The sequence below is a fragment of the Columba livia genome, chromosome 8, assembly GCF_036013475.1.
Source record: "Columba livia isolate bColLiv1 breed racing homer chromosome 8, bColLiv1.pat.W.v2, whole genome shotgun sequence".
NCBI lineage: Eukaryota > Metazoa > Chordata > Aves > Columbiformes > Columbidae > Columba > Columba livia.
In genome coordinates, this window is record NC_088609.1 from 15,170,519 (window position 1) to 15,194,326 (window position 23,808).

At 38.7% G+C, this 23,808-nt stretch overlaps 1 protein-coding gene across 4 annotated transcripts in view; it reads right to left on the reverse strand.

Annotated features, from left to right (window-relative positions):
* Window positions 1–23,808, reverse strand: part of ZFYVE9 (zinc finger FYVE-type containing 9) — a 59,871-nt gene that overhangs the window by 35,210 nt on the left and 853 nt on the right. Inside the window, exons 1-3 of one of the 4 annotated variants that reach the window (XM_065071037.1) lie at window positions 23,308–23,520; window positions 7,204–7,308; window positions 168–272 (exon numbers count right to left, since the gene is read on the reverse strand). In XM_065071037.1, coding sequence (XP_064927109.1) covers window positions 168–237 — 70 coding nt within the window. In that variant the 5' untranslated portion in view covers window positions 238–272; window positions 7,204–7,308; window positions 23,308–23,520. Of the gene's footprint in view, window positions 1–167; window positions 273–7,203; window positions 7,309–9,567; window positions 9,707–23,307; window positions 23,521–23,808 lie in introns of those variants that run through there. The other 3 variants (XM_005498862.4, XM_021294967.2, XM_065071038.1) reach the window with 3 other exon arrangements.

Below are 23,808 nucleotides of genomic sequence, written 5' to 3' on the forward strand. Positions count from 1 at the left end.
ACAAATACTGAAGACACACCGTGCAAAATTAACAGATTTTTTTGCAAGTTCTGGGATTAATTTGCAACTCAAAACCAAAAAGGGTACCACAGATCTCTCCTCCTTCAATTGCGTTCTGTGTAGAACACATCTAATAGGCATTTATGATCTTGTTCAAAGTTACTCACCTTCATTTTGCTCAAATTCATCTAAAACCTTATCGAGGTTATATGCCTCTGCTTGGAAATAGTTCTCCATTTGTCAGGGAAAGGCCACCAGATTCCTGCCTGAACCTGCCAGAGAACAAATTGCAATCAGATATTTAACCTTCAGTCAGCAGTGTTCCACTACCTATTGCCCTGATTTAATGGGAAAATATGTCCTTTGCAAATCAAATTTTACATACATTACATGCATAATTTCAAAGTATTTTCTAGGAATAAAAATTATTTGTGTGCTTAAACTCTGTCAGTTCAGATTAACAACCTCCCCGAACTTGCTTTGGATTTCATTACCTTCAGTCTCCAAAGGTTTTTTTAAGACCGTAGTATTTGCAAACACTTGCAAAACAATGATTTTTTTAAAATCCTGCCACATACACATAAAAAAGTAAACGTGTTGATGTGACTCAGGTGTCTGCAGTAACAACATTTGAAGAACACAAGTTCATTTTTACATGTTGGCTGTCACAGCAAAATATCCTCATCAGATGAATAAAAGAATACTAAGCAAACTGAGTTTGCAAACCCATGCCAGTTCAAAATAGAATGCATTTTACACCACAGAACTTATAAACCAATATAACAACATGCACATCTGTCCCTATGCTTAATGCATTTTCCATTTAGTGTGGCAGATCTTTTTGAGAGGTCAAAATAAAAGGATTTTTTTTCAGGATTTGGGAGAAAGTTCTATACAGGCTGCACATGAAATTGCATTCTGCAATTTAGAAATTCCCTGACTGCTTAGAAACTTCTCTTCAGGGCAACGTAACAAAAGAAAGTCACGTCGTTTTTTCTCATGCACTGTTTGCTGAGGATCTGTAAAATGCAACCTATAAAGGAAACCATTTTTCTCATATGTCAAGCTTCTATTTTCACTACATATGAGTGCAATTTTTGTTATTGTTTAGATTACTGTGACTTTTTTCCCTCACAATAAACAGGGAGAGAGGAAAGAGGAAGAGTTTTCACCAGCAGGTACCAAAGTAGCATCGCTGTAAACAGGTGAGCAAAGATCCGTTTAACAACAATGCACAGAACAACGTCAACCCCAGTCATGTGCTGTTACCTCCTTATCAATGTCTCTCTGGGCATATGAAGGCATTGCCTCAACTTCTGACATTCAGGGAAAACACCGACCTCCACCTGAACATTTAACTAGTACCATCATCCAAGCCAGCAATAGCCTTTAATATATTTCAAAACCCACATGATGACAGCACTGCAGCACCATCATTTACATGGCACTGACACATTAATGTGTTTAACCATCAGGATCACCATAATGGTAAGAGCAAAACCACCCCAACGCCCCTTGGAAAATAACAGTCTAGAGAACCCAAAGCCAACCAACAATCTGAAGATCCGGCTTTCGGTTCTGTGCTACCACCAATTAGCTCATGTGGCTTTGAACATGTTGCTGAAACTCTGTGCTTCTGATTTTTTAATGTACACTAGGCTAGCAGTATTCTGTGTCACTTCTCATTACCCAGAGATGCTTCAAAGATGCATACTTGTGAAAGTTGTTAAAGCACTTAATGGGCATTACTTGAATTGTGCTAGTGCTTAAAATGCCTGCTTTAATAATCCTTGTCTCCCTCAGAGGCAGGCACTGGGAATCTAGCAAAATGCACAGAAGTAAATAGTCTCATTGAAAGATAATGCTTTCAGGCAAAAAGGATGATGACAAGGGAGAAATGGAAGAAAAAAAAAAAAAAAGAAGAAACACAACCACCAACCCAACCCTAAGTCATTAAATACTTTTCTACAGCTTCACGTACGAAATAACATTATCGCCCGAACAGTAGGAACATGGTCTTCTTGCTCCAGAGGCTTGTAGCAACAGGACACCCTGATTTGTTTTTTATAAACATTTGCTACCAGTGAAGACATCTGCACTGAGAAATGTGTGCCATAACCTCTATACCACAAAGAGAGACCTTGATGTGATCTGTTCTCTGAACGTCACCCAAACCAGCCTGCTCCTCTTCAGAGCTGGTTCCCAACGTTGTGCAATCAGGCAATGGAGGAGGAGCGGGTGAGAAGCCTGTTTTGCAGTGTCAGACCTGTCAGCCAGACTCCAGCTCAACTGCAAATCTGTTCTTTTACACCAGAGATCCAACAGACACAAGAAACAAGGCAGAGGAAGTTTCCAATTTAAAACTGTATCTTACTGTAACATTGCCTCCATAGTATCTGGTACCAGTTCTATTTCAATTACTACAACATTAAATACAGTTTTATATTTATCGTGGACAACAGCTACGATTAGGTTATTGGTACAAAAAGATCATGCATTAAAATATCATAAAACACAGAGTGTCAGGTTTTAAGGTTGACCTCAGATTTGACACATGGAGTTTTTAAAAGATGATCATGTTACAACATAACATACTGTTTAATACAATCAGATTAAATCATGTTTTAAAGTTACATACAAAAGCCAATTTTAAAGAAAATTAGTGTAACAGCAACTTCGAAAATGCAATAACCATCACCCAAAAGAAAAGACCATTTTGCAAAGACATTCAGATATAAACTAGACTTATTGCTTTACAAACTCCCAGATCTGTCCTCTTCTGGGATTTTAGATTAAGTCCTCCTGCAAGGAAAATAGATGACTGGCCATATAATTCACTGTACACAGATGCAGAGATTATAACACAAGTAATAGAAAACCTGGCCACCTTGAACAAAAGTTGTATTTCAGAAGTCAAAAAAGCTCAATATTTTACATTCTCCCCCAAAAGCAGGTTCAGGCCTCAAACTGTGACAATATATTCTTTGATCCCTTAGGTACCTGCTGTAGCTCCACAACCTGCCCACCAAGTCATTGTATGAAAAAAATCTTTCATATAATTTTAACTGAAATAATTACATTCACTATACACATTTCAAGTAAACCAAAATAATTTTTAAAAGCAGATGCTTCTCCTTAGACATACTAATACTATAAACTGCAAGAGTTTGGAGGTTCTTTTGCACCTTTCCCTTCCCTGCATTTCAACACCTTAATAGGAAGCAACTGTACCTGCTCAGTAAACATAAAAGGTTGAAAAGTTGACTAGAATTTCTCCCAATTAATATTTTGATTGATTTTTGTTCCATTCAGAGTTCTAAACATCAATCAAAACTAACTCACTACAGTCGAACCGTTTTGTCCAAACACCATATAATTTCACATCCATTTATAAGGTATTTAATTTACATTATAATCATAACATTCCAGTCTAGCAAACAATCAATGACGATGTGAATAATTATTCCCAGGCAAAGTCCTACTGCTAAGGTCAATGATGCAAAGAGCATCTGTCAGTGAAGCTGCCAGACTGAAACAGTGTCATATGAAATTTTTGTGCTCAGGAGTTAAACCGTGACGCTGTCTGAAGGCACCGCACTCAGATTTCCATGCATTTTTATAGAGAAAAAGGGCATCCAGTCAAGGCATTCGCTAGGACATAAACACAAACTCTGCAATACGGGCGGCCCCAAAGAAATAGGCTACATGCATTGATTTTTTTGTTTTGTTTTGCTTATTTTAGAGAAGATAATGATTACTGACAAGCAGGCTGATGGGAAAGGAATATGATGCTGATCGTACGGTTACTGAAAACATGGTTTTAAGTAACTCATTTTGATTCTGTATAACTTTCAAACATTTAGAAAAATTCGGACCTGACCACTCATACAACTTCAAAACCTGAGTGAAAGTCTGACAAAATTACTTCAGAACTAACTCAAATTTATGCACGTTGGAGTAAGCAGAATAGAAGCCACATTTGCTCCTAACATTTCCCAAATTTAGTCCTGTATTAGCTGCTTTTTCATTGTCATACAAATTAGGAACAAGATATACCTAACCACAGGAAGCAGTGTTAGAAATTCATCATAAATACAATAATTTTTATTGACTTTTAAATTTTATATGAAGTGTGATTCTATAACGTTAGAAAAATACAAATTTTCAGACATAGGAGACCACATGCTTAACCATAACAAGGGCATATAAAGAAGATTTATAATTTTATTCCCACTCCCCTACAATCCCAATGTGCTTAATACTTCATAGCATCTCTGGGAAATTATCTTATTATAACATCTGTATTATTTGATATTAAATATCTAATATTTGTGAGTTTAAATTTGGTCCAATGTGACAGAGGGATTTTTTCTGTATTTTTAAAAATTCTAAGTAGAGAGAGCTACGTGTAAACAAATATATGCAATCATATGAATTCTGAAGCTCAAATACTGGTGCACAAACATGCAATGAGCCAAAATCCAGACTGACAGATGCTCATAGTCCAAACTGAAGAGAGAAAAGAGCTTTCATATCATTATTGTTATTTCACTTACTGATGTACCAGGATAAATGGAGAATATTTTATTTTTAAACTCACAGTCACTAAGCTGACAGCCACTCTGAATGAGATCTCATTGTCTATGCAAGTAGGTGTTTCTCAGAAAAGGTCAGCTGCAAATCTTCAGGTTTAATGTCTAAAATTATTATTATTATTACATAAAAGAACAGAACCCTCAAAGCTTTTCCAGAAGTTTCTGTCCAAGGGCAAAACACACTGCCAAATCCATAAAAGTCCTTCCTGCCCTCTTCCTGACAGAAAAGGACAAGTACTCATGTTCCTAACAATGCTTCTCGACCAATACATTGTCAGCAACTCATATTTTTGCCAGTTTAAGACCTAATACTTTCAACTCTGCACAGACAGCAACTCAAGATGAAAACAGAGAATACAAAATGCTCTAATATGGCAAGCTATAATAACTGGGTAGCTATTTTCCCCATAATTTAAAATTGCATTTTATTTTTAATATTTTTATGAAATATCCAATATAAATAAAAATAAATATATTCCTTTAGGGGTCTTTGGAAACTTTTGATTGTAATTCACAGGTACCACTATAAAAGTTTGGAGCAGTTTTAGAATTATTATATTCTAGCAAACAAAGGTCAAAATGGTATTTTCAAAGGATCCTTGATAATTGTGAAACTCTTTGGTATTGCTTGACTATTCCAAGCCATGGCATGGAGAAAAGCTGACGAGCAAACACACAACTTGAACTCTGGAAAACTGAGAAGAAAAACATGAGCAAGTCAGGAAGGAATTTAAATGGCAAATTTAGCTGTATGCTGCCAAAAAGGAGACACTTCCTAAATTAATATATATTGGGACGAAAGATATGAAGAGAATACTGTACCAGTGCAGTGCAAGGAAAAGGAGACATACATCACCAATCCAGTGAAAAGCAAAAGGTGGTTTTTCAAAAATGCAAAGATTTGGGAGAAAAGACTAATTATATGAAGAAGAAGGAAAAAAAAAAGAAAGAAGGGAGGGCAATTTATTTTTTTAAATTCTCTATGAAAAACAAACAAACAAACAAAAAACAAACAAACAAACAAACAAAAACCACACACAAAAAACCAATGGCTACCATCCACTGGTACAATAAGTCCAGAACCCAAGAGCAGTTGTTACCCACTGCAGAGTCATCTCCTGTCTTTCATGGCAAAAAGCTAATGAAAACATTCAGCCTTTCGCAACCAGATTATTTTCAGGCTCCTGTTGGATCATAGATCAGGTGTAATTCAGAAACTCTGTGTTTTACTTATCAGTTTCTTCATAGAACAGCATGGACATCTTCATCTCTAAAATTTAAGTTGTTACATTCTACCAAGATTACATGCTCTACTCTCCCCTAATGTCTAAAAATAAAGGTGCATGTACCAGAATGTCTGTGCCATGTGTATCCAGAATTACTATCCTAGTCATCATCGCATTTAGACATCAGACAAACTTTAATTGATTAGTGGGAAGGAGACAGAAGTAAAGGGCAGAAAAACCTTCCTTAAAATTAGATTATATTCTGAACAGGCTTAACCCTGGAGATCGCCTCACAATAAAGCTCAGATATCCCACATGCCGGCTACTGCTTGGGAAATGAGCTGTACAAAAAGATGGGCCTTGTGTGATACCCACAAAGAGGTGAGACTAATATTTGGTTTGGTCTCTACAATAAGGAATTACGTAACCCATGATCTTCTGCACTGCACATCCTAAATTACCCTCAAGATGTTTTCACCACTGGAACTGACAGCACGAAGTCTTCAACATTTTCTTGACTCTAACAGTGGATGACCGGCACACAATCACATTAAAATGCTGTAATAAAAATGCACCATAAGGAAGTAATACTAACATACAGCTATTAGCCTCATAGTAAAGGCCTAAAAATCAAACGGTATGTAAAGAACCAGAATAAGATCTCAGGACTTTCTGTCATGCTGCCCTGTGTAGACTTCTCCTTCAATATAAAACAGTGAAGATACACATTTCAGTAAACTCTTACTAAACAAAATACTCAAGTAGTTTATTACAGTCCTCACCAAAAATATAGATGAAAGACTCCTAAGATGAAAGGCACAAGGGGCATGAGCAAACTGAAACCAAACATTGCTCGTTCATCCTGATAAAAATTAGATGTCCAGAAAATGTCATTTTCCCACAGCATGACAACATGGAATTACATATCAACTAGACAATTTATTAGATCTAGTGCTTCTTAGAACTTCCTTCAACCCCACATATTCTTCCAGCTCCCTCTAGTGATCTTTGTTGTTATTTGCCCTGGGAGGAAGAAGTCAAGCACCTTTGCTGTAATAAACAGCTTGTTCAGCGAGCTCAGCAATCGCTGTATTTTTAACTGATGAGATCTGCCTACAGCACAGACTGGAAGAAAGATTTTGCCCACTCCCCCTCTCCCCCAAACAAAATAAGACATATAATTGCTCTAAAACAAGGCAATTACTCTCAATAAAAACCAAAACAACATGCTAAAAATACTCCATCATCTTCTATAGAAGAGATATATCCATATATAGAGACGTATGTATATAAACATATATCCATAAGCATACATAAAAATACGTGCATTTCAAGTACATACCCCTGAATGTTTATATTCTAAAGCAGAACTTGCCTCTTACCTTTTTCTCTTATATATACGTTAAGAAACGAATGACCCTGTGCCTACTCATGATGACTGCAGCACAACCAGCCAGTTCTGCTGAATCAGTGTGTTCTGCTTGATCCTAGAAAGAAAATATAAACATGTATTTTATGATTGGTAATTCTGCCACAAACCATGTTTTTGCAATGCATGACTGCAGCTCGCACAGGCACATTTGGCAAACGCTGCAAGCCTTCAAATGATCTGGATTACATTTGCAGCTTTAAATTCAGGGATCTATGCACTATGCCACTATTGCACTGCAATGTTCTGGTGAAAAAAGCTGCAAATAAAAAACACATTGCTACCTACCCACTATTATTCTTCATTTAACTGTAAACCCACAGAGTGAGGCAGCAACTCCTGCTGTCCTTGTATTCCTGATGACCTTGACTGTAACGCTCCATTTATAAAACTAGCCTCTGAAGTTAATTATATTAGACTACAATAGGCCTTCCAAAAATAAACAGCTGGTAGCTTTGATAATCAACAAAAATTCACAGCCCTCTGAATTCTTTAAACTGTATTCATCAGCTTCCCACTGATTTTGTTACAGCTGAACTGGGTTTGTCTTCAAATTATTCCCCCTACAATCCGAGGCTCCCTTCATTTCCTAAAGGCTCCTTCTCTCAAATACCACAGTGGCATCAACCTTCAGCAGCAGGGAGAACTAAACAAAAAGTAAAAACCAGTCTTCAGAAGAACTATCTTGTCCTTCTGACTACAGCGTTTCTGTGGGCCAGGTGCTCATTTTCACAGGCTGTATCCTAACAGTCAACATAGCTCAGAAATCCAACACAGCCAGGAGCAAAGAGTCAAGACTAGTTTATGACAAACAGTGGAACAAGGAATGGGATATGTTAAATTCATGTTTTAAGGTATGCTGGTATTTGACCTGTTATGTACTTGAAATATTTACTAGTGCTCTGATGAAGCAGAAGTATGTGTTAGGAAAAAAAAAAAAAAACAAACTCCAGCAAAATGAAGAGACCTAAAAAAAAAAAAAAATCACTTTTCCGTGCATGAAAGCAACATTCAGTGTTACACTACAATTTTCTCAGGGTTGTTTATTATTCTTTTCAGAAATAAGCTACAGTAATAATTCCAGGAAACTAATAAACCGAACAGTAGCACTCTCAGTAGTACTAAGAGTGTAGTATTTAGTAGTACTTTGCGAACTCAGAATAAAATCCCACAGCTTTGTATGCCAACAAAGCTGTTCCTGTATGCAAGTAAAACTTCTGATGCCGTGTATATTTCCACCTCTGCACGCTAAGATGAATTTTGGATATTTTGAAAATAGCAGAAATTATTATATTACAAAGTTGTTCCAATAGGCTTCATACACATACAAAAATGGAGGGAAATTTATGAGCTGTTTCAAAGGGATGTGAAGTCCATGTGGCAGCGGGGCAAGGTTGTCTGTACCACCATCACCTCCCTTCCTGACCTGCAGGTGGAGGAAAATGACTCAGTTTTCATGAGCCCTTTGAAAAGGTGGATCAATCACTGACAATTCTGTTTGTGATCTGTGACAAGGCCTGTCAAGTGCATCATGAACATCAAACACATTTCGCATGAACTGGCCGGTCATACATTAACCACAAAGTTCAATCTTTACCAATCAGAAATGGATCAGACCCAGCAACCCACAGCTGAACCGTGCTGTGCTGTCACCAGCACTCGGATCCAATGAGTATTCCAGGCAGGCGACATTCAGGGCAACAGCACATCTTTATTATTTTTGTTTTTTCTGATCCACTCTCCTTGTTCCATTCTTCCCAGGTAAGAACTTTTTTGCCCACAACTATCCAACACAGAAGAACACAGATCCAATCAGTCACTACCAGCCTCCAAAGAAAGCTTTGAAAAGAAACTACCTGAAGGTCCTCGAGCTTTTGTTTACAATTCAACATTTACTCTTGGCAGCTGTTTCCCCTTACAAAGATCAATGCAAAAAGTCAAAGCACGCTTACAGATATGAATAATATATTTAAACAAAAAGCAATTTTAAAAAAGCAAATTATAAGGTTGGGATTTCCTGAAAGAAGTGAACAAGTTGACAACAGAGCCAAATTATTTTTGCAGTAAGAAGTTAATGTAAGAGAACTATACTAAAACAAAAATCAAGGACAAAAAGAATAACTACAAAAGAGAGCCAAGAATATTCACAACAATGTTCAACCTAGTGATTATTAGGTTTTTCACAAATCATACACACTGGTTCCAACACTCTTGGAAAAAACACACACATTTCCACCTAAAAATTATGTGCCTACTGAGACCTAAGATCATTAAAAACGAAAGAGGCCCAATGCCTCTGCTGTTCCAGTTTCCTTACTTTGAGCATTTCACAGTTTCTTCTCTCTTTGGGTGATGCTTGGCTGAACTGTGTCTCCTGCCCTATGGTGGGATCACACGGGTGCTGGCTCTGGTTCTACCCTACGGGTCTGATTTCCCTCAGGAGCTCCAAGAGGGCGACTGCCAATTACTGCAAAAGCAAAACAGACACTGAAGGGAAATTTGACAAGCAGAGATGTGCCCAGAATAGAGGATGAAGAATAGAAGAAAGGAGGTATAAAAATATTAGATTAGAAATCATCTTCCACAAAACAAATAACGTTTAAAATGTTTACAACGTTAAACTGAAGTAGTTTGAACTAGCACAAATTGGAATCATTTATAATAAATGGAAAGATACTGGAAAAGAAGCAATTTTGATACTATGTTAAAAAATGCAGAAAAAGCTCAAAGCATGAAGAGATGCTAAAAAACGCTTCCATCTACTGGCAAGGATCCAACTCTTCACTACAGCTCCTCTATAATGTGCTACCAGTGAGAAGATGTTTTTGAGTGGGCAGAAATACATTTGCAGCCATTTTAAGGCACATTATTATTGCTAGATTAGTTGAACTAGACATTATCTTAAATGCAAACCCAGATTTCAACACTGGTATCTTGATTTCCTTGCTTGTCTACGCTCTGGAACTATCAGATGGGAGATTCAGAGAGACCACAGACAGTGGATGTGTTCAGGTCCTGACTTTGCATGAATAAAACCTACAACAAGAAATACTACAGCAGGGGGGGTACATTAACAGGATAACAGCGTGCTTAAGAGGGGAAAGAGGGAACAAATTCCAGGATATACACCAGTTATACAATATTAATTATTTTATCTGATCAGCTCATCTGGAAGTTAAATCTTCACAAGTGGAAAAGATGGGGGTTCTTCACTCAAGTGATGAAACATGTGGAATAATGGTAATTTACCATGTGCCAAACAATTTTGTCACTTCATATCAGTTCCTTCTTGGCCTCCCTCAAATGAAACAGCAACCTTCAGTCAAGTTTCAAATGAAGATGTCTTTGTATTATTTTCTTAAAAATAATGTTACGTAGAAAGACTAAATACTATGCAAAGGCAGTTCTCCAGACCTCTCTCAGGATACGCTGCCACAACAGCATCCACATTATATTAATATATATTATATATATAATATATATATTGTATATAATATATATATTAATATGTTACTATGTGGTCAGCGGATGTCCACAGCACCTGAATGAAAGCAAACCTCATTCTCCATTGCCATTACCCTTCCTGAACGCCACATTGACTCTCAAACAGCTATTCATTCTGTACGCCCTATGGAGCTCTTTTTACCTAGTACGTGCCAAATAAAAGGAAGGGTGGGAGTTATAAAATGCTTGTGACACAGCAGTAGCAATATCTGTGTCACACACATTAAGATGTTTGCAATGGCAAGGATTTTGAATTAGGCCCCAAATTGAACATTTCAACATGAATTGTCCTATTAATAAATTAAACTAGCAGACATCCAACGGGACCAGGAAAAAAAAAAAAGTCTTTAAAATTCTCATTTATTAAAGGAGACTCAGCAAGTAACAACAGCATTTTTCAAAAATATCCTGTCTAAGAAAAAGTTCAGGATTAGAAAATCACACTAAAACTTACCATAAATCCATTTAATAAGAAATATTAAAAGCAGCAGCAAGAGATTAAATGTATCAAATATAAACAAGATACAGTCACTGCTGATCCCTTTCCTGCACCAAAAGCTCAACATGACCCAATATCCTTCAGTTTTCTTGCCCATAATTCACTGATGTTCTTACTACTCAAAGTAAATTAACCGAAGAGTAGACGGGGGCATGGCAAGCTATTTCTGTGTAATACAACACTTTGTACCAGCTCACTACCCATGAATGCTGACGAAAGATAAACTATTTCAATGTCGCATTGGTTTGTCTTTTTTCCCAATCAACTGCACAAATAGAGATGGACAATGCCTACAGCAGAATACAGCCTTGCTAACTATTTCACTAATATTTGCATCTTTTCCTTCAACTTTTCTCCATGCCATTTTAAAACTATTATTTTCACTTTTGTCTCCAGCCAAGTTTCCACAAGGAGAGATTCAGGCATGCCAGAGCTGCACTAAGGCAGACAAAGGAGCGGCAGCTTCAAAGAAGCATTATAGAAAGTATCACACTCAAAAGTACGAGGGACACACGGAAAATTATAGCAGCGTTATCAGCTTTTGGCCTCCAGTAAATAAGAGAAAGCAGCCCAACTGAAAAGGACACCTGTTTTGAATCAGTTTACAGTCGAAAATAAATTCCATTTCCTACCATTTTTACTATTTCAAGGAGAAAGGAATTGATTTATTTCCCAAAAAGCCCATCCATCCCCAGCATGCTGCAAAGGCAGGAACCTCAGCACCCGGAGACAAGAACCACGCATCCGTCTTACAGAACTGCCTTGAAAAATATCGAACCCTGGCTTTCTGGAAGATCAAATAGATAGGTTTACACCACAGTGCTGCCTTCAATGCAAGTTTTTCCAGAGGAATACAGTTGGAAAAAGAAAGAGGAAAGCCTTTCCTGAGCTTACTCATATGCTCATAGAGCTCACTTCAAAATTTAATGTTTTCTAACACTGCTTCATACAACTCACAAGTTTAAAATATTGCAAACCACAAAAACAATAATGCACTGTATATTAAACATCAATTTAATGGGAAATCATGTTTCTTAATGGGTCCATGTAATGTCATCAATGTAACAATGTGCTTTTTTAAAAAAATCTATACATTTAACATACACAACTGAAGTTGTTATTTGACTTTATTCGAATAAAAATTAAAGTAAATCATATAGAAAAAATAGGTTTATGAGATTGCTTTTTATGTTTCTGTATTTAAGAAACAAAGGTTTGACCATTATAAGTTAATGTTTAACAGATTTGAAGAACAAAATTATTTGAAGTCACACACTATGTCTCTCGGAGTGGATTAATCCTGTATTCCAACACTTTATGAGTTTTCCTTCTTTCTAATGTAGGGCCGAAACAAGAATGAATCCCAAATATACTGATCATTGTTCAGATGGTTCTAAAATTCAGGCAATAAGGGCAAAACTGACTAAGGTCCCCTAGAATCACTAATAAAATGCCTAAAACTGCCAAGGAACTGTCCCTATAAAACTCATGAGAGGCTGATACTTGCAGGTGCAGTGAGCAAAATCCGTGTCTGATAATAAAAGCCAGAATTGCCACGCAACCAGAATGGGACAGATGAAAAGGACAATGGGCAAAGAGGGAAACCACTTTGCTACCATTTACTGGCCCATCAGTTCCAAGTTGCAGCCACTGGGGAGAGAAGCTGCTGGAAGTGACACAATTTGTGCACTCAGCTGCTCTTCAGAGAAAGAACAATCTGTACAGAAATAAAGTCTGAACGTCTCCAGTCACTTTCTACTGAAGAGCTGTCAATCAGCTCCTAAAGCTGCCTTTGTCAACATACTGGGATGCATCCTTCTTCCAACGCTGTTGTGGTCATTTTTACTCATTTCACAGCTACGTAACGTAACAGTGTTCTACATCCTCATACACACACACTTTTAGTAAGAAATGCCATAGTTATAGACGGCAAACAGTTACTACTTCTCAAATCCTATCGTATGTAGAGCTGGGTTACCGCGAGTCTGGGAAAAGAAATCCAGAGATCTATGAATTTTTCTCTTATACTCCCCCTTCAGACTGAAATTATCTCAGATAAAGTAACTTTTAATTCCCATTAGCAATTTTATTTCTCCTATTGTGTTGACCTTTCTATACACATCACATCAAGATTAACTTTTATATATATACACACACACGATACTTAAATGCTATAAAATACAGTTGTCTTGTCAAATGTAGCAAAGTTCACTCACACATTTGTGATCATGATCTAACTACATTGCTGATGCTCACAGTGCGTTATGCCTCAAGTCATCTGTAACTAGTAACTCAATACAACTCAACACATCCATGGCAACAGTGCGTACTGAAAACTGCTGTTTCTGAGTATGGTTCTCATTTATGCAGAGGTCCATTAACATGTTTTTACCAGCACTGAAGGGACTAAGCGCTAACCAACACAAATGATGAGTAACTTGTATGCAGATCTGCTGTGAAGTTTTTTTGCATTGCTCCTGTGGTGCAATACACCAGCTAGGACATTTACCTAAAATTTATGTAAGACTCAGAAAAGTTTTAGTTATAGAACTAACTGTCCATAATTCAGTATCATTGCTGGCAGTCACAGGAAATAAAGGCTTAACAGATAAAAACGAAAACATTGGAAAGCATTTGTTATTAGTGAGTTAAAATACAGTTCTCAGAAATCTTACGGAGTTCTAGGAACAGCAAATCTTCCTCAACTCAGATACATTACTCAGGTAGTCCAAAACTGAGAAACCTCAGCCACTTCTTTTGTGCACTGTCATGATGGTTGATTCTGCCCAGCCATAAATCCTACCTCTTTCCTTTACCTCTCCTTCTTAGACTGCAGTATACTCTTGTGTTGTTTTCTTTGTCTGTTAGTCTTATTTTCCCTTTTTAAACACATTCCGCCCTTTATTCACTTCTTCATGCATCCATTTTCTTTCTCCCTACCCATGTTTCCTTCCTTCTCTGTCAAAAAAAATGAGAAGCCACACATGTTTCAACATCACTGTTCAGATCCACTGGTATAAACCAGTTATAAATTACCTTATTAACCACACCATATTATTCCTCACTTCTAGGAATGGTGGGAACGAATCTAATAGCAATGGTGATGCATCCACTTTGCAAACATAAATGAAAGTCTTTAGACAAAACAGCAATTGAAAAAGAAAAAAAATATATGTGGCCAAAGTAACAGTCAAAACATAAAACATCACCGTAACTGTCAACCTGCCTTCTACATATCCTCATCATTTACTGTCACCATGAATTCATTTAAACCCACAATTTTTGACAGATACACACAGGGTACCCAACACCCAGGATCAGCACAGCTACCTGCTTCCCCAGCATCTGTGTATTTGCAACCTCTAGTTAAGACAAGTCTTATTAACTATGTAGGAGCCACTATTTATACATTTCCAGAAAGCAGAAGAAGGTACAAATTGCATCTACAAGCCATCTGTACAGAAATGAAGGGCATTATATGAAAACGAGGGGACAAAACCACAATATACACCCATATCTATTGCCCATGTGTCTCAAGAAACAATTTCTAATTCTCATAATAATGAAGTCCATGGTCATTCTACAGGAGTATATAAAAAAAAAAAAGTGCAAATTCCAGTGATAGGTCAAAAGGCATTTTACAGGTCACTTGGTAAGTAAAACTAAGGTAAATACAATATAGAGGCTATTATGCCAGTATACTAATAGAACTACTTGAAAGCACAAAGGTATGCAGGTAGATTGATGCTTAAATTTAAGTAATGACCTTTATAGTTACATTTATAAAAGAATTAAGAAAGAAATGTAAAATACATGAAGTATACTGGAGTTTTATTCAGCCTTCATCATTTATACAAAAACACAGTATGAGATTCCTACAATCAATGCAATTTGATGTTTCAGTTAAGAGTCTGTTAGTCTGTTTCAGTATATATACTATTTAAAGCAATCTGTTAATAACATAACCTGAGAAGTGGGCTTTGCACATGCTTTCAAGTTCACCAAATAACACATCATTAAAATACACGTTTTGAATTAACTAATAGAACACTTGCAATGCCACTTTGTAACACGATGACAATCAATACTCTCTGCTGAACTACCAGACCGGTCATCAAACAGAAACAGCAGCAATATACTGATGTATAAACTCTCCAAAAGGGTACAAATCTGATACATGTGGTTTACTCTACAAAACACGAGCCCCAGAAGCAAGCTATGGCACAGATTTCTATTTCTGCTATTGCAGAACATGCAATTTCAAGACGACTAGATAAATTTTTAAAAAATAGACACAGGGAATTTTCCTCTTACGTGATCCAAATTCATACAAAATGTTCATTTATCTGCATTAGAGTGCAGATAGTGAATAAAAAATTACACTGACATCTTTGGTTTGCTGGGTATATTTTAACTGTGCAACTTTTGTGTCTCCTCCAGTCAGTATTCACAGTCTCAATAATACAAACAAGAAGAGGACTTACATACTGCTAAGTATCCAGTTACTATCCCTTTCCAAGTATTGTATTTTTAATCAGATCTCCTACAGAAATTAAGATTATAGGATCATGTTATTCACTTACTATTTTTTATGCTCATCTTAAAAAAAAAAAAAAAACCTTCATGAAAATTAGTATCTGCACAGTAAAAACAAATCCAAGTGACTGTGCTCCAAGGGAAAAGCAAGCTGCTATATGTATTTTTGGCAGTAACCTGCTGGGCAATCAATACCCACACAGCTCGGGAAAAAACAGAATTACGGTGTCATGTGAGAAAACAGGGGTTATTGTAGAGGAGGAAGGAAGGGAAGAGATACTAATAGGCAAAAAGGAAACAAGCTGAAAAACTGCTGAAAAACAAACTGATTGTAGAGCAATATGCTTACCAATAAAGTATCTCAAAGGACTTGGGTAGGTGGGTATAACATCAGATTCAGTTTACACTTTAGAACTCGTTCAACACATCTTCTAATTTGAAACAAAACAAAGTTCTCTCCATCTCCAGATCTTGTAGGAATTTTCCCTTACAGTGTCTTTCACAAATTCTAAAGAGTTCTGGGTGGAAAATAAGTCCTAGCCATCAGAAACAGATCTGGATTTAGATTCCCACTGTTTCAACCGGAGTGGTGGGATCTTTATCGCTGGAGCAGCACATTGAAATACTCAACCTAAGAGCCACTAAGCTCTTTTGAGCATCAGCCTAAGCAAACCCAGATTCTCCATTCTCAGCCTTGCAAGACACCACGCAACGTGCTCCCTGGATCGGTGATGTCCTCAAAAGACAGGTAAGCGTTACTCCTGTTCAACAGTTTGCTGAATTGACACGCATAAGGATCCAAGATACATGTTCTTGTCTTTCATATCATGCTTATTTGAGAAATGACCAGTACCAGATATCTGCCCCTCTTCTGCGATAGATGACTTGCCTTTCCTTCTGTAAAACACAAGCAGAAAAAGCAAACATGCTGCCTCTCCAGTCACCGCACTTCCCAATCCAGTGTAGAAACAAAACTGATTTGATTTTGCTTAAATTGATATGCAAAGCTCAGACCTTCAGAACTTGAAGAGGGAATACAAGTTGAATTCTGCCAGGCATGTTCAGCAGATGACTGGGGCAGGGATCACCTAGATCACCCCGCACAGATCACCAAATTCTACCTGAGGGATCCCGGACGTGAGGCACACCTGAGAGTAGAATGACATCTGAGCAAAGCACACACCAGAGGAATCTGGATCACCAGAAACCAGGCCCCATATCCTACTCCTAATGACACCACTTAAACCTTCCTCTTAAAATCCAACAATTCAAAAAAATGAGAGAAAGAAAAAAAAAAATCAATGCAGTTGAAGAAGAAAAGGGAAGATGTGAGAGAACAGCTTCATTGTTTGGATTAGAAGAAATATAAGAAAGAAAAGTACAGTGAATAATAACTGAGAAACAAAAAACTTACAGATCGGAAAATATCTGCAATTTTTGTCTTGTAGTATCTCCCAAACTTCCAATAAACTGACTGGCCAACCAGTCAAGCAATAAATTTTATGCATATTCAAATGATTTGCCAATTCTTCTTGAATTTATAACTATATACACTATAAATTCATAGTTTCAAGTGGTTTGGCCTTTATTTTAGTGATCCTAAATCAATCACGTAGATCACACTTGGAGTGCAAATAGGTAAGTCAACATGTACGCTGAGTTCAAAGCAGAGATTTGACACTACAAAACTGCATCTGGAAACAGAAAAGCTCCTATAATAGTCAGTGTCATTCAAAGATAAAGAAGCTCTTATGCGATTTGGAAAGCTCTTTGATCTGCTTCTTACACTGAACATTGCCAACTCCTTTTAAGTTCATCATACAACTTTTTAGAAAAATGTACCAGAGTATGCTCCTCCGTTGATAAGCTTCTATGAATTTTCTAATGTATTTCACCCGTGTGACTTCTTCAAATAAAATTTTAAAGTTAGATACAAATGTTGTACTCAAAGCACATGTATAAAGACTGAGTTCTATTATTTATTTAAAAAGGCTTCAGTATGTCATAGAAGTAAACAAAAACTTTCTTATTACAGTAATTCTAAGAATTGCAAGAATCCAGAAGTAAGGCTGATAAGTATTACTGGGGCAGCTACAGCACTTCTGTAATTGATAGAGCACACGTGAGTTAATGACTTAAGTATGGCCTAATTTCAAATTACCACCTGACAGGAAACGACCTCTGGATTCTTCGAATGCTGGGAAGAGGGAAGGATAAGTTCCTCCCAGCTACCGCCTCACCAACAAAAAAACAGGCCCTGAATTTGAGACATATGCTAAACATTTTGCCTTTTTATACAGGTCCCAAATTGTTCTTTGGCAAAACCAAAGTACAAGAAGTCAACAAGTAAGACCTGCAATGAAACATTACCAGTAAGTTTAGTCATAATTTGGCAGATAGCACGTCTTTTCTAACTCTTTACCAGACAAGGGATTTTCTCAACACAAGCAAAGGCTAAAAACATTTCCAGCATCTCTGATCATGCCTAATTCCTCTGTCACTAATGAAGAATAGCTGGGGAAAAGTCCTAAAATAGTTATCAAACTGAAATCTACGACACAGAACTATTTTCATACATAGAGAATAGTAGGAAAAAAAAAAACAACCAACCAAACAACAACAACAACAAAAAACCAGTTCCAGCTTTGTCTACATTACACTTCAGTGCTTCTTTTCTAACTACTGGAAACATCAGTTCAGGCCAGGACAAAAAGCAGGAAAACACCAGTGAAGACACATTGCAACATTATTTTGTGTACAAAGCCATACCCTAAACCAGGGTGGAGCATCACCATCTAAAGTATCAGTTGATGCATCAAGCCTCCAGTAGAAAGCTTTCCACCTTTTTATCATGTTGGAATAAAACAGTAACAGAAATCCAGCAAAACAATTTTAAGAAAAAATATTAACTGGCAATACCGTTTCCAATCATGAAGTTCTACTGAACTTCAGTAGGCAATCAGTCTCTTAATTCATCAGCCTTCCTGTTGATATTAAAAGGAGTGGGAGGGAAGTACAGAAAACAGAAGCAAAATATATACTAGTAGCAAACAGTACAATTCTTGACAGGAAAACCTCGGCGATCCCAGCAGAGCACACTGGAATGGTCTGGGACCTCCAGCATATTCCCTTAAGCAACTGATAATATGGTGACCACATTGACTCGTCAGGTAGATTTGTAGCTTCAATTGCCGTCAAAATATCAGAGATACACATAATATTAACATATAGAAAACAAGACTAAGATATTTATATATTCTATATACAGCACAGAGACAGAATATAGAGGGTACAGCCATGAACACTATCTGCAGATGACTCAATGTGAAGGTTCGTAATTGCTGCTAAGGAAAACAGAGACAAACAAAAAAACCAATGCAAGTGGAAATCCAGCACTGAAGTCCACGGTTTAATTTATCCAACACACATGGACAGTGGGGATAGAATATGTGAAAAGTTTAATATATGGACATCAAAACTTCAAAACATAATATACGGTAAAAATGTCACACACTAACATTTCCACATTATCATACTTTACATAGAAGCAAAACAACATTAAAGTTTCTTTAAGCTCTCTCCTCACTGGCTCTCATAACTAAGAAAACTATCGCCTTAGTTTATACTTAGACTGCAGATATCACACAAGGTACTCAGAGAGCACCCTAGCTCCACACCTTCTAAAATACAGAAAACCTACAGATCATTCCACACCTGTTTCTCACATAGTTTTAAAACTTTTTTTTCTTTCTTTTCGCTCTAACAGAACTATGTCTGTGTAAAATTCAACAGACTGGACTTGCTTCCTTGAGTCAGCTCCCACTTGAGCAGATCTGGATGAAAGAATATAGAACAAACAATCTACCCAGTGTTGTCAGCCACGAGCTCCTGGCCATGCACTGTTTGTCTTTAACCTATATTTTTAATTTATTAGATTTCTCTAGGAATGACCTTCAAAACAGTTAAAGTGCCCCTTCTATAGATTTCCTCCGCCATTCACCTTCAGCCTGTTTGATGCTGACGTACTAGTTGGTGGGCTGTTATTTCTGAAAAATAAGTATCAAGATCACACATTTCTACTTATCTCTTCTAGCAATACAATGGTATTCCAGTAATAAACAACAGTGGAAAGATTCAGTGAAAAAAATACATATAAACTCGCCTTAAAAGTATTTTTTCTATTCCTATGGCAGTCTGAATAGCAGCATTCCTAAATATCCCAAACTCCACGTGTGTATGATGTAGAAGAGAGAAAAAAGCATCAAAAGGCACATTCAGAAACAAATACCTGTCAAAGACAAAAGCACTGAGTGCAGCATTCCATTAATCCCAACGGAAAGTTCCTGGGATGTGCAATGTCTTGTAATTTTCTCTAGAAACTAACATTCAAAGGAATGACATAGTTTAATTCCCTAGGTATGACACTCACACTCATACCTTCCCACAAAATCTAGCCAAGAATTACACTCCTTAAGATTTAACAGAGCACCTTAAAAAATCTACAAATGTTCAATGTCTAAAAAGAATCTTAATAGCTAAATTAAGAAAAAGAAATTGTGTTAGTTTCAATTAAGTGAAATCCAGCCAATCAAACAATAAGTAGGAAAGTACTTTATCTGTAAAAATAGAAACATTTATATCTCTAAAATAAAAAGCATCATTATTATATATATATATATATATATTTGGTATTATGACAATGGTAATTTCTTTTTATCACACTGTTTTTTCAAAGTGTGCTATTCTTTTGACAACTATATAGCATGTTTTGCTGTAGTCGCTAGTCAAATAAATTTGTATGAATATGTATCCTGAACTCCAATTTAAGTAGAAACTACTATGTCAATGAAAGATCCTTGATATATCTTTTAAAAGTTCCCATCCATTTACATTAATTGATGTAATTTTCCCAGTGTTGCAAGAGGTAACCAACACATAAAGCCAACACAGAAGTAGAGGCTGTTTCTGTCACCTAAAACTCAATAATTTAACTTACTTTCAGTCATTTACTCTTGACTATACATTTGTTATCAATACAAACAGCTTTGTAAACTTTCAGTATTATTGTACCAACACATTTCTCAATGCCTCAGAAAAACAAGAGGAGAGAAAACAGTATGTTAGTTCACATTTCATTTCAAAGTTCAAGCCTCATAGAGAATCACAAATAGATCTCTAAAACAAGCCATCTTGCAATTATTTTAGACACTTCAATCTCAATCACATCAGAAAAAATAAACAGTAGCCTTTATATAAAACTTTCAAAGTAGTCTATTAATTTACTGGTGTCTTCCAACAATGTTCTGGAAAAGATCCTTGATTTATCAGCACACAGACTAATTGTGCACTGAAACTATTACCCCTCACCTGATCTTCCGTCAATAAATTCACTTTTATTTGGAAGATTCTCAGCTTAGTGCATCAAAAAGATGTTTCTGATCACTAATACATGAATACACAACTTCTTCCCAAAATCTGTTTGATTTCAGACAACTTGTATTCAAAAGCAAAACTTCACTTTAATCCTTTTGCGAAACAATTTCCAGGTAATTTTTTATAGGCAGCCTGGAAAACTAGCGAGCTATTTTCTGCTCAAGTTTGCACAGCTAGTGGACAGGCAGCAACAGACATGAAAAGCTTATCACTCTTTGGCCACAAGTTTTTAATACCGCATCTTTGTTCAGTCTCTACCTTTGTTCCCTGAGACAATCACAGCCAAACTGGAAAAAAAAAAAAAAAACAAAACAAAATAACACAAAAAACCCACCAAAAAATGTATTTCATCTCAGCCTTAGCCCCAGGCCTCAGATCCCAAAATGTGTGTTTGAAAGTATTTAATCCCCAGTCTAATAACTGACTCAAAGCTAGCACACAAAAAGAGCACTCAGTATCAGGATTCAGCACGGCAGTTTTGGGGTGTTTTTCTTCCTGTTTCACACAGTAAAGAAGGCACCATAAAGCAATGGACAACTAGAGAATCAATCACAATCTGCCAGAACATGGTGACTTGTTAGGGGTAGAGCAGGGCTTGAATAGAGGGAGGCTTGCTTAGAGATTTTTGAGCCTTATTCAGCTTCCATTTCAGATTCCCCACACCTCTGAAGAGATCTTTAATTTTGTCACTCTTGGGTCAAGGAGATTGTTCTTCTCGTTTTAGATCACATGCCGTAACTTCATAAAAAGAAGTGCACTGCTGCATTCAGGTAGTAACAAAGGATTTTGGTGTCGTTTCAACCACTGAAGGTGTATCTAAAATCTGAATTTGTTCCATGCAATCCAAAATGGTCCGCTAATAAAAGTTAATTACAATGTCTTAAAACATTGTCTAGTCAGTAAAATGCTGCCCAAAGAAAATAAAAGCTTTTATTCAAGTGGAGCATCTTTTTTTCTATTCTTTTACTTGTTTACACAGGGCCCCTTCCAGTTTTGCATTCAGCCTGGACTGAAATATTGAGGGTAGTGTTATTGAGGAATTCTGATCTAATGCAAACACACTTAATGAAAAGATTGCCGGAATTTGAGTCCCGTATCCAGTCAGCTTCCAACGAAAATAACTGAATGAAAATAAGCGTAAAAATTAAACCCTACGGAAAACCTCTGTCACAAAATAATCAGGAATATCTTGTCCATAAATAAACAATATATTTAGCAGGAAAACATAAGATCTATCAATTCCCATCTGATACTTGTTTCTCAGTCTGGTTAACAAGAGAAAAACAGTTCTTCAGCCACCCTCCATCATATGCACCTACTTAACCGTAGCATTTACGAGCAAGTAACTAACCCACCCCTGCAAAAAACTCTGACATGCCAAGAGTGCCAGTTATTCTTAGAGTGAGCCGTGACCACAGTTCCACGTAATTAGAGATGTTATAAAACGCATCCCGCCCGCTCGCCCCATCCCCCCCCAGCACCACCACCATTGCAGGAGTGACTTGTTACACATCGCGATGAGCAAGTAACATTCCCTGCCCGGGGAGCAGAGCGGAGATCAGGCCATAAAAAGGGCACGACATGCAAACAGGAATCCTCCCCGGACCGGGCCGGCCGCCAGAGCCGCCCGCGGGCTCCGTGTGCCCGGGAACAGCCTCGCCTTGCCCCACACCGGCACACGGGGGGTCCCGGGGGAGCCCCGATGGATGGCGGCGAGAGCTCTTTCCCCTTCTGCGGCGCTGGGAGGAAGGTGCCCCGGCCGCGTCCCCGCTCCAGGCACCCGCAGGCGGAGGGGAATGGCGGGGAGGGGGCTCGCAGGACCGGCCTCGCCGCCGGGGAGGGCTGAGGGGCGACCGTAGCCTCTCCCCTGGGCGGCGTGCGGGGGACAAGGGCGGCGGGGTGAGGGGTCACGCCGAGCCCCCAGGCCCGCAGCCGGGGTGGTGTCGGCGACACCGCGGCTCCGCTGAGGCGTCCGAGCCCTCCCCGCCCGCCCGCGGGGCCTCGCTCCGGGCGGCAGGGGCCTGGGGAGGGGGATACCCCGGCCTCCCGGGCCTGGGGGCGGAGGGCTGGGCGCCGCTCACTCACCTCGCGAGGCAGCAGGCGCCGCCGGGTCTGCATGGCGAGGGAGATCCCCCGGGGCCGCGCTCCACCGCCGCCGCCGCTTCTCGCTGCCGGGCGGGCCCCGCAGCCCCGCGAGCGCTGGAGAGGCCGGCGCCCGCTCTCCCCGCCTGCCAGCCGGGCTCGCGCGCTGGCTCCGCGGCCGAGGCCGCCGCAGCTGCCGGCAGCCAGCGCCCCCTGGCCGGCCCCAGAGGCAGCGCACGGCACTGCGGCACCGCCGGGGAGGCAGTGCGGAGCCTGCCGCACCCCCGCCCCGCGGCGTGGGGGGCCGGGCAGGCCGCGCAGCCACCTCCGGCCCGGCCGCCTACCGCCGGGAGTCAGGGGCGGAAAGCAAGAGGAGTCGCCCGGCGCAGGGGGACGCACCGCAGCGCCGGAGAGAGAGCCTGACCGCTCGGCCCTCCCACCCCCCAGCCCGGGGTCCCGCTGAGCCTGCGGGCCAGCAGCGCGGCCCCGCGGCCAGGGCCTCCC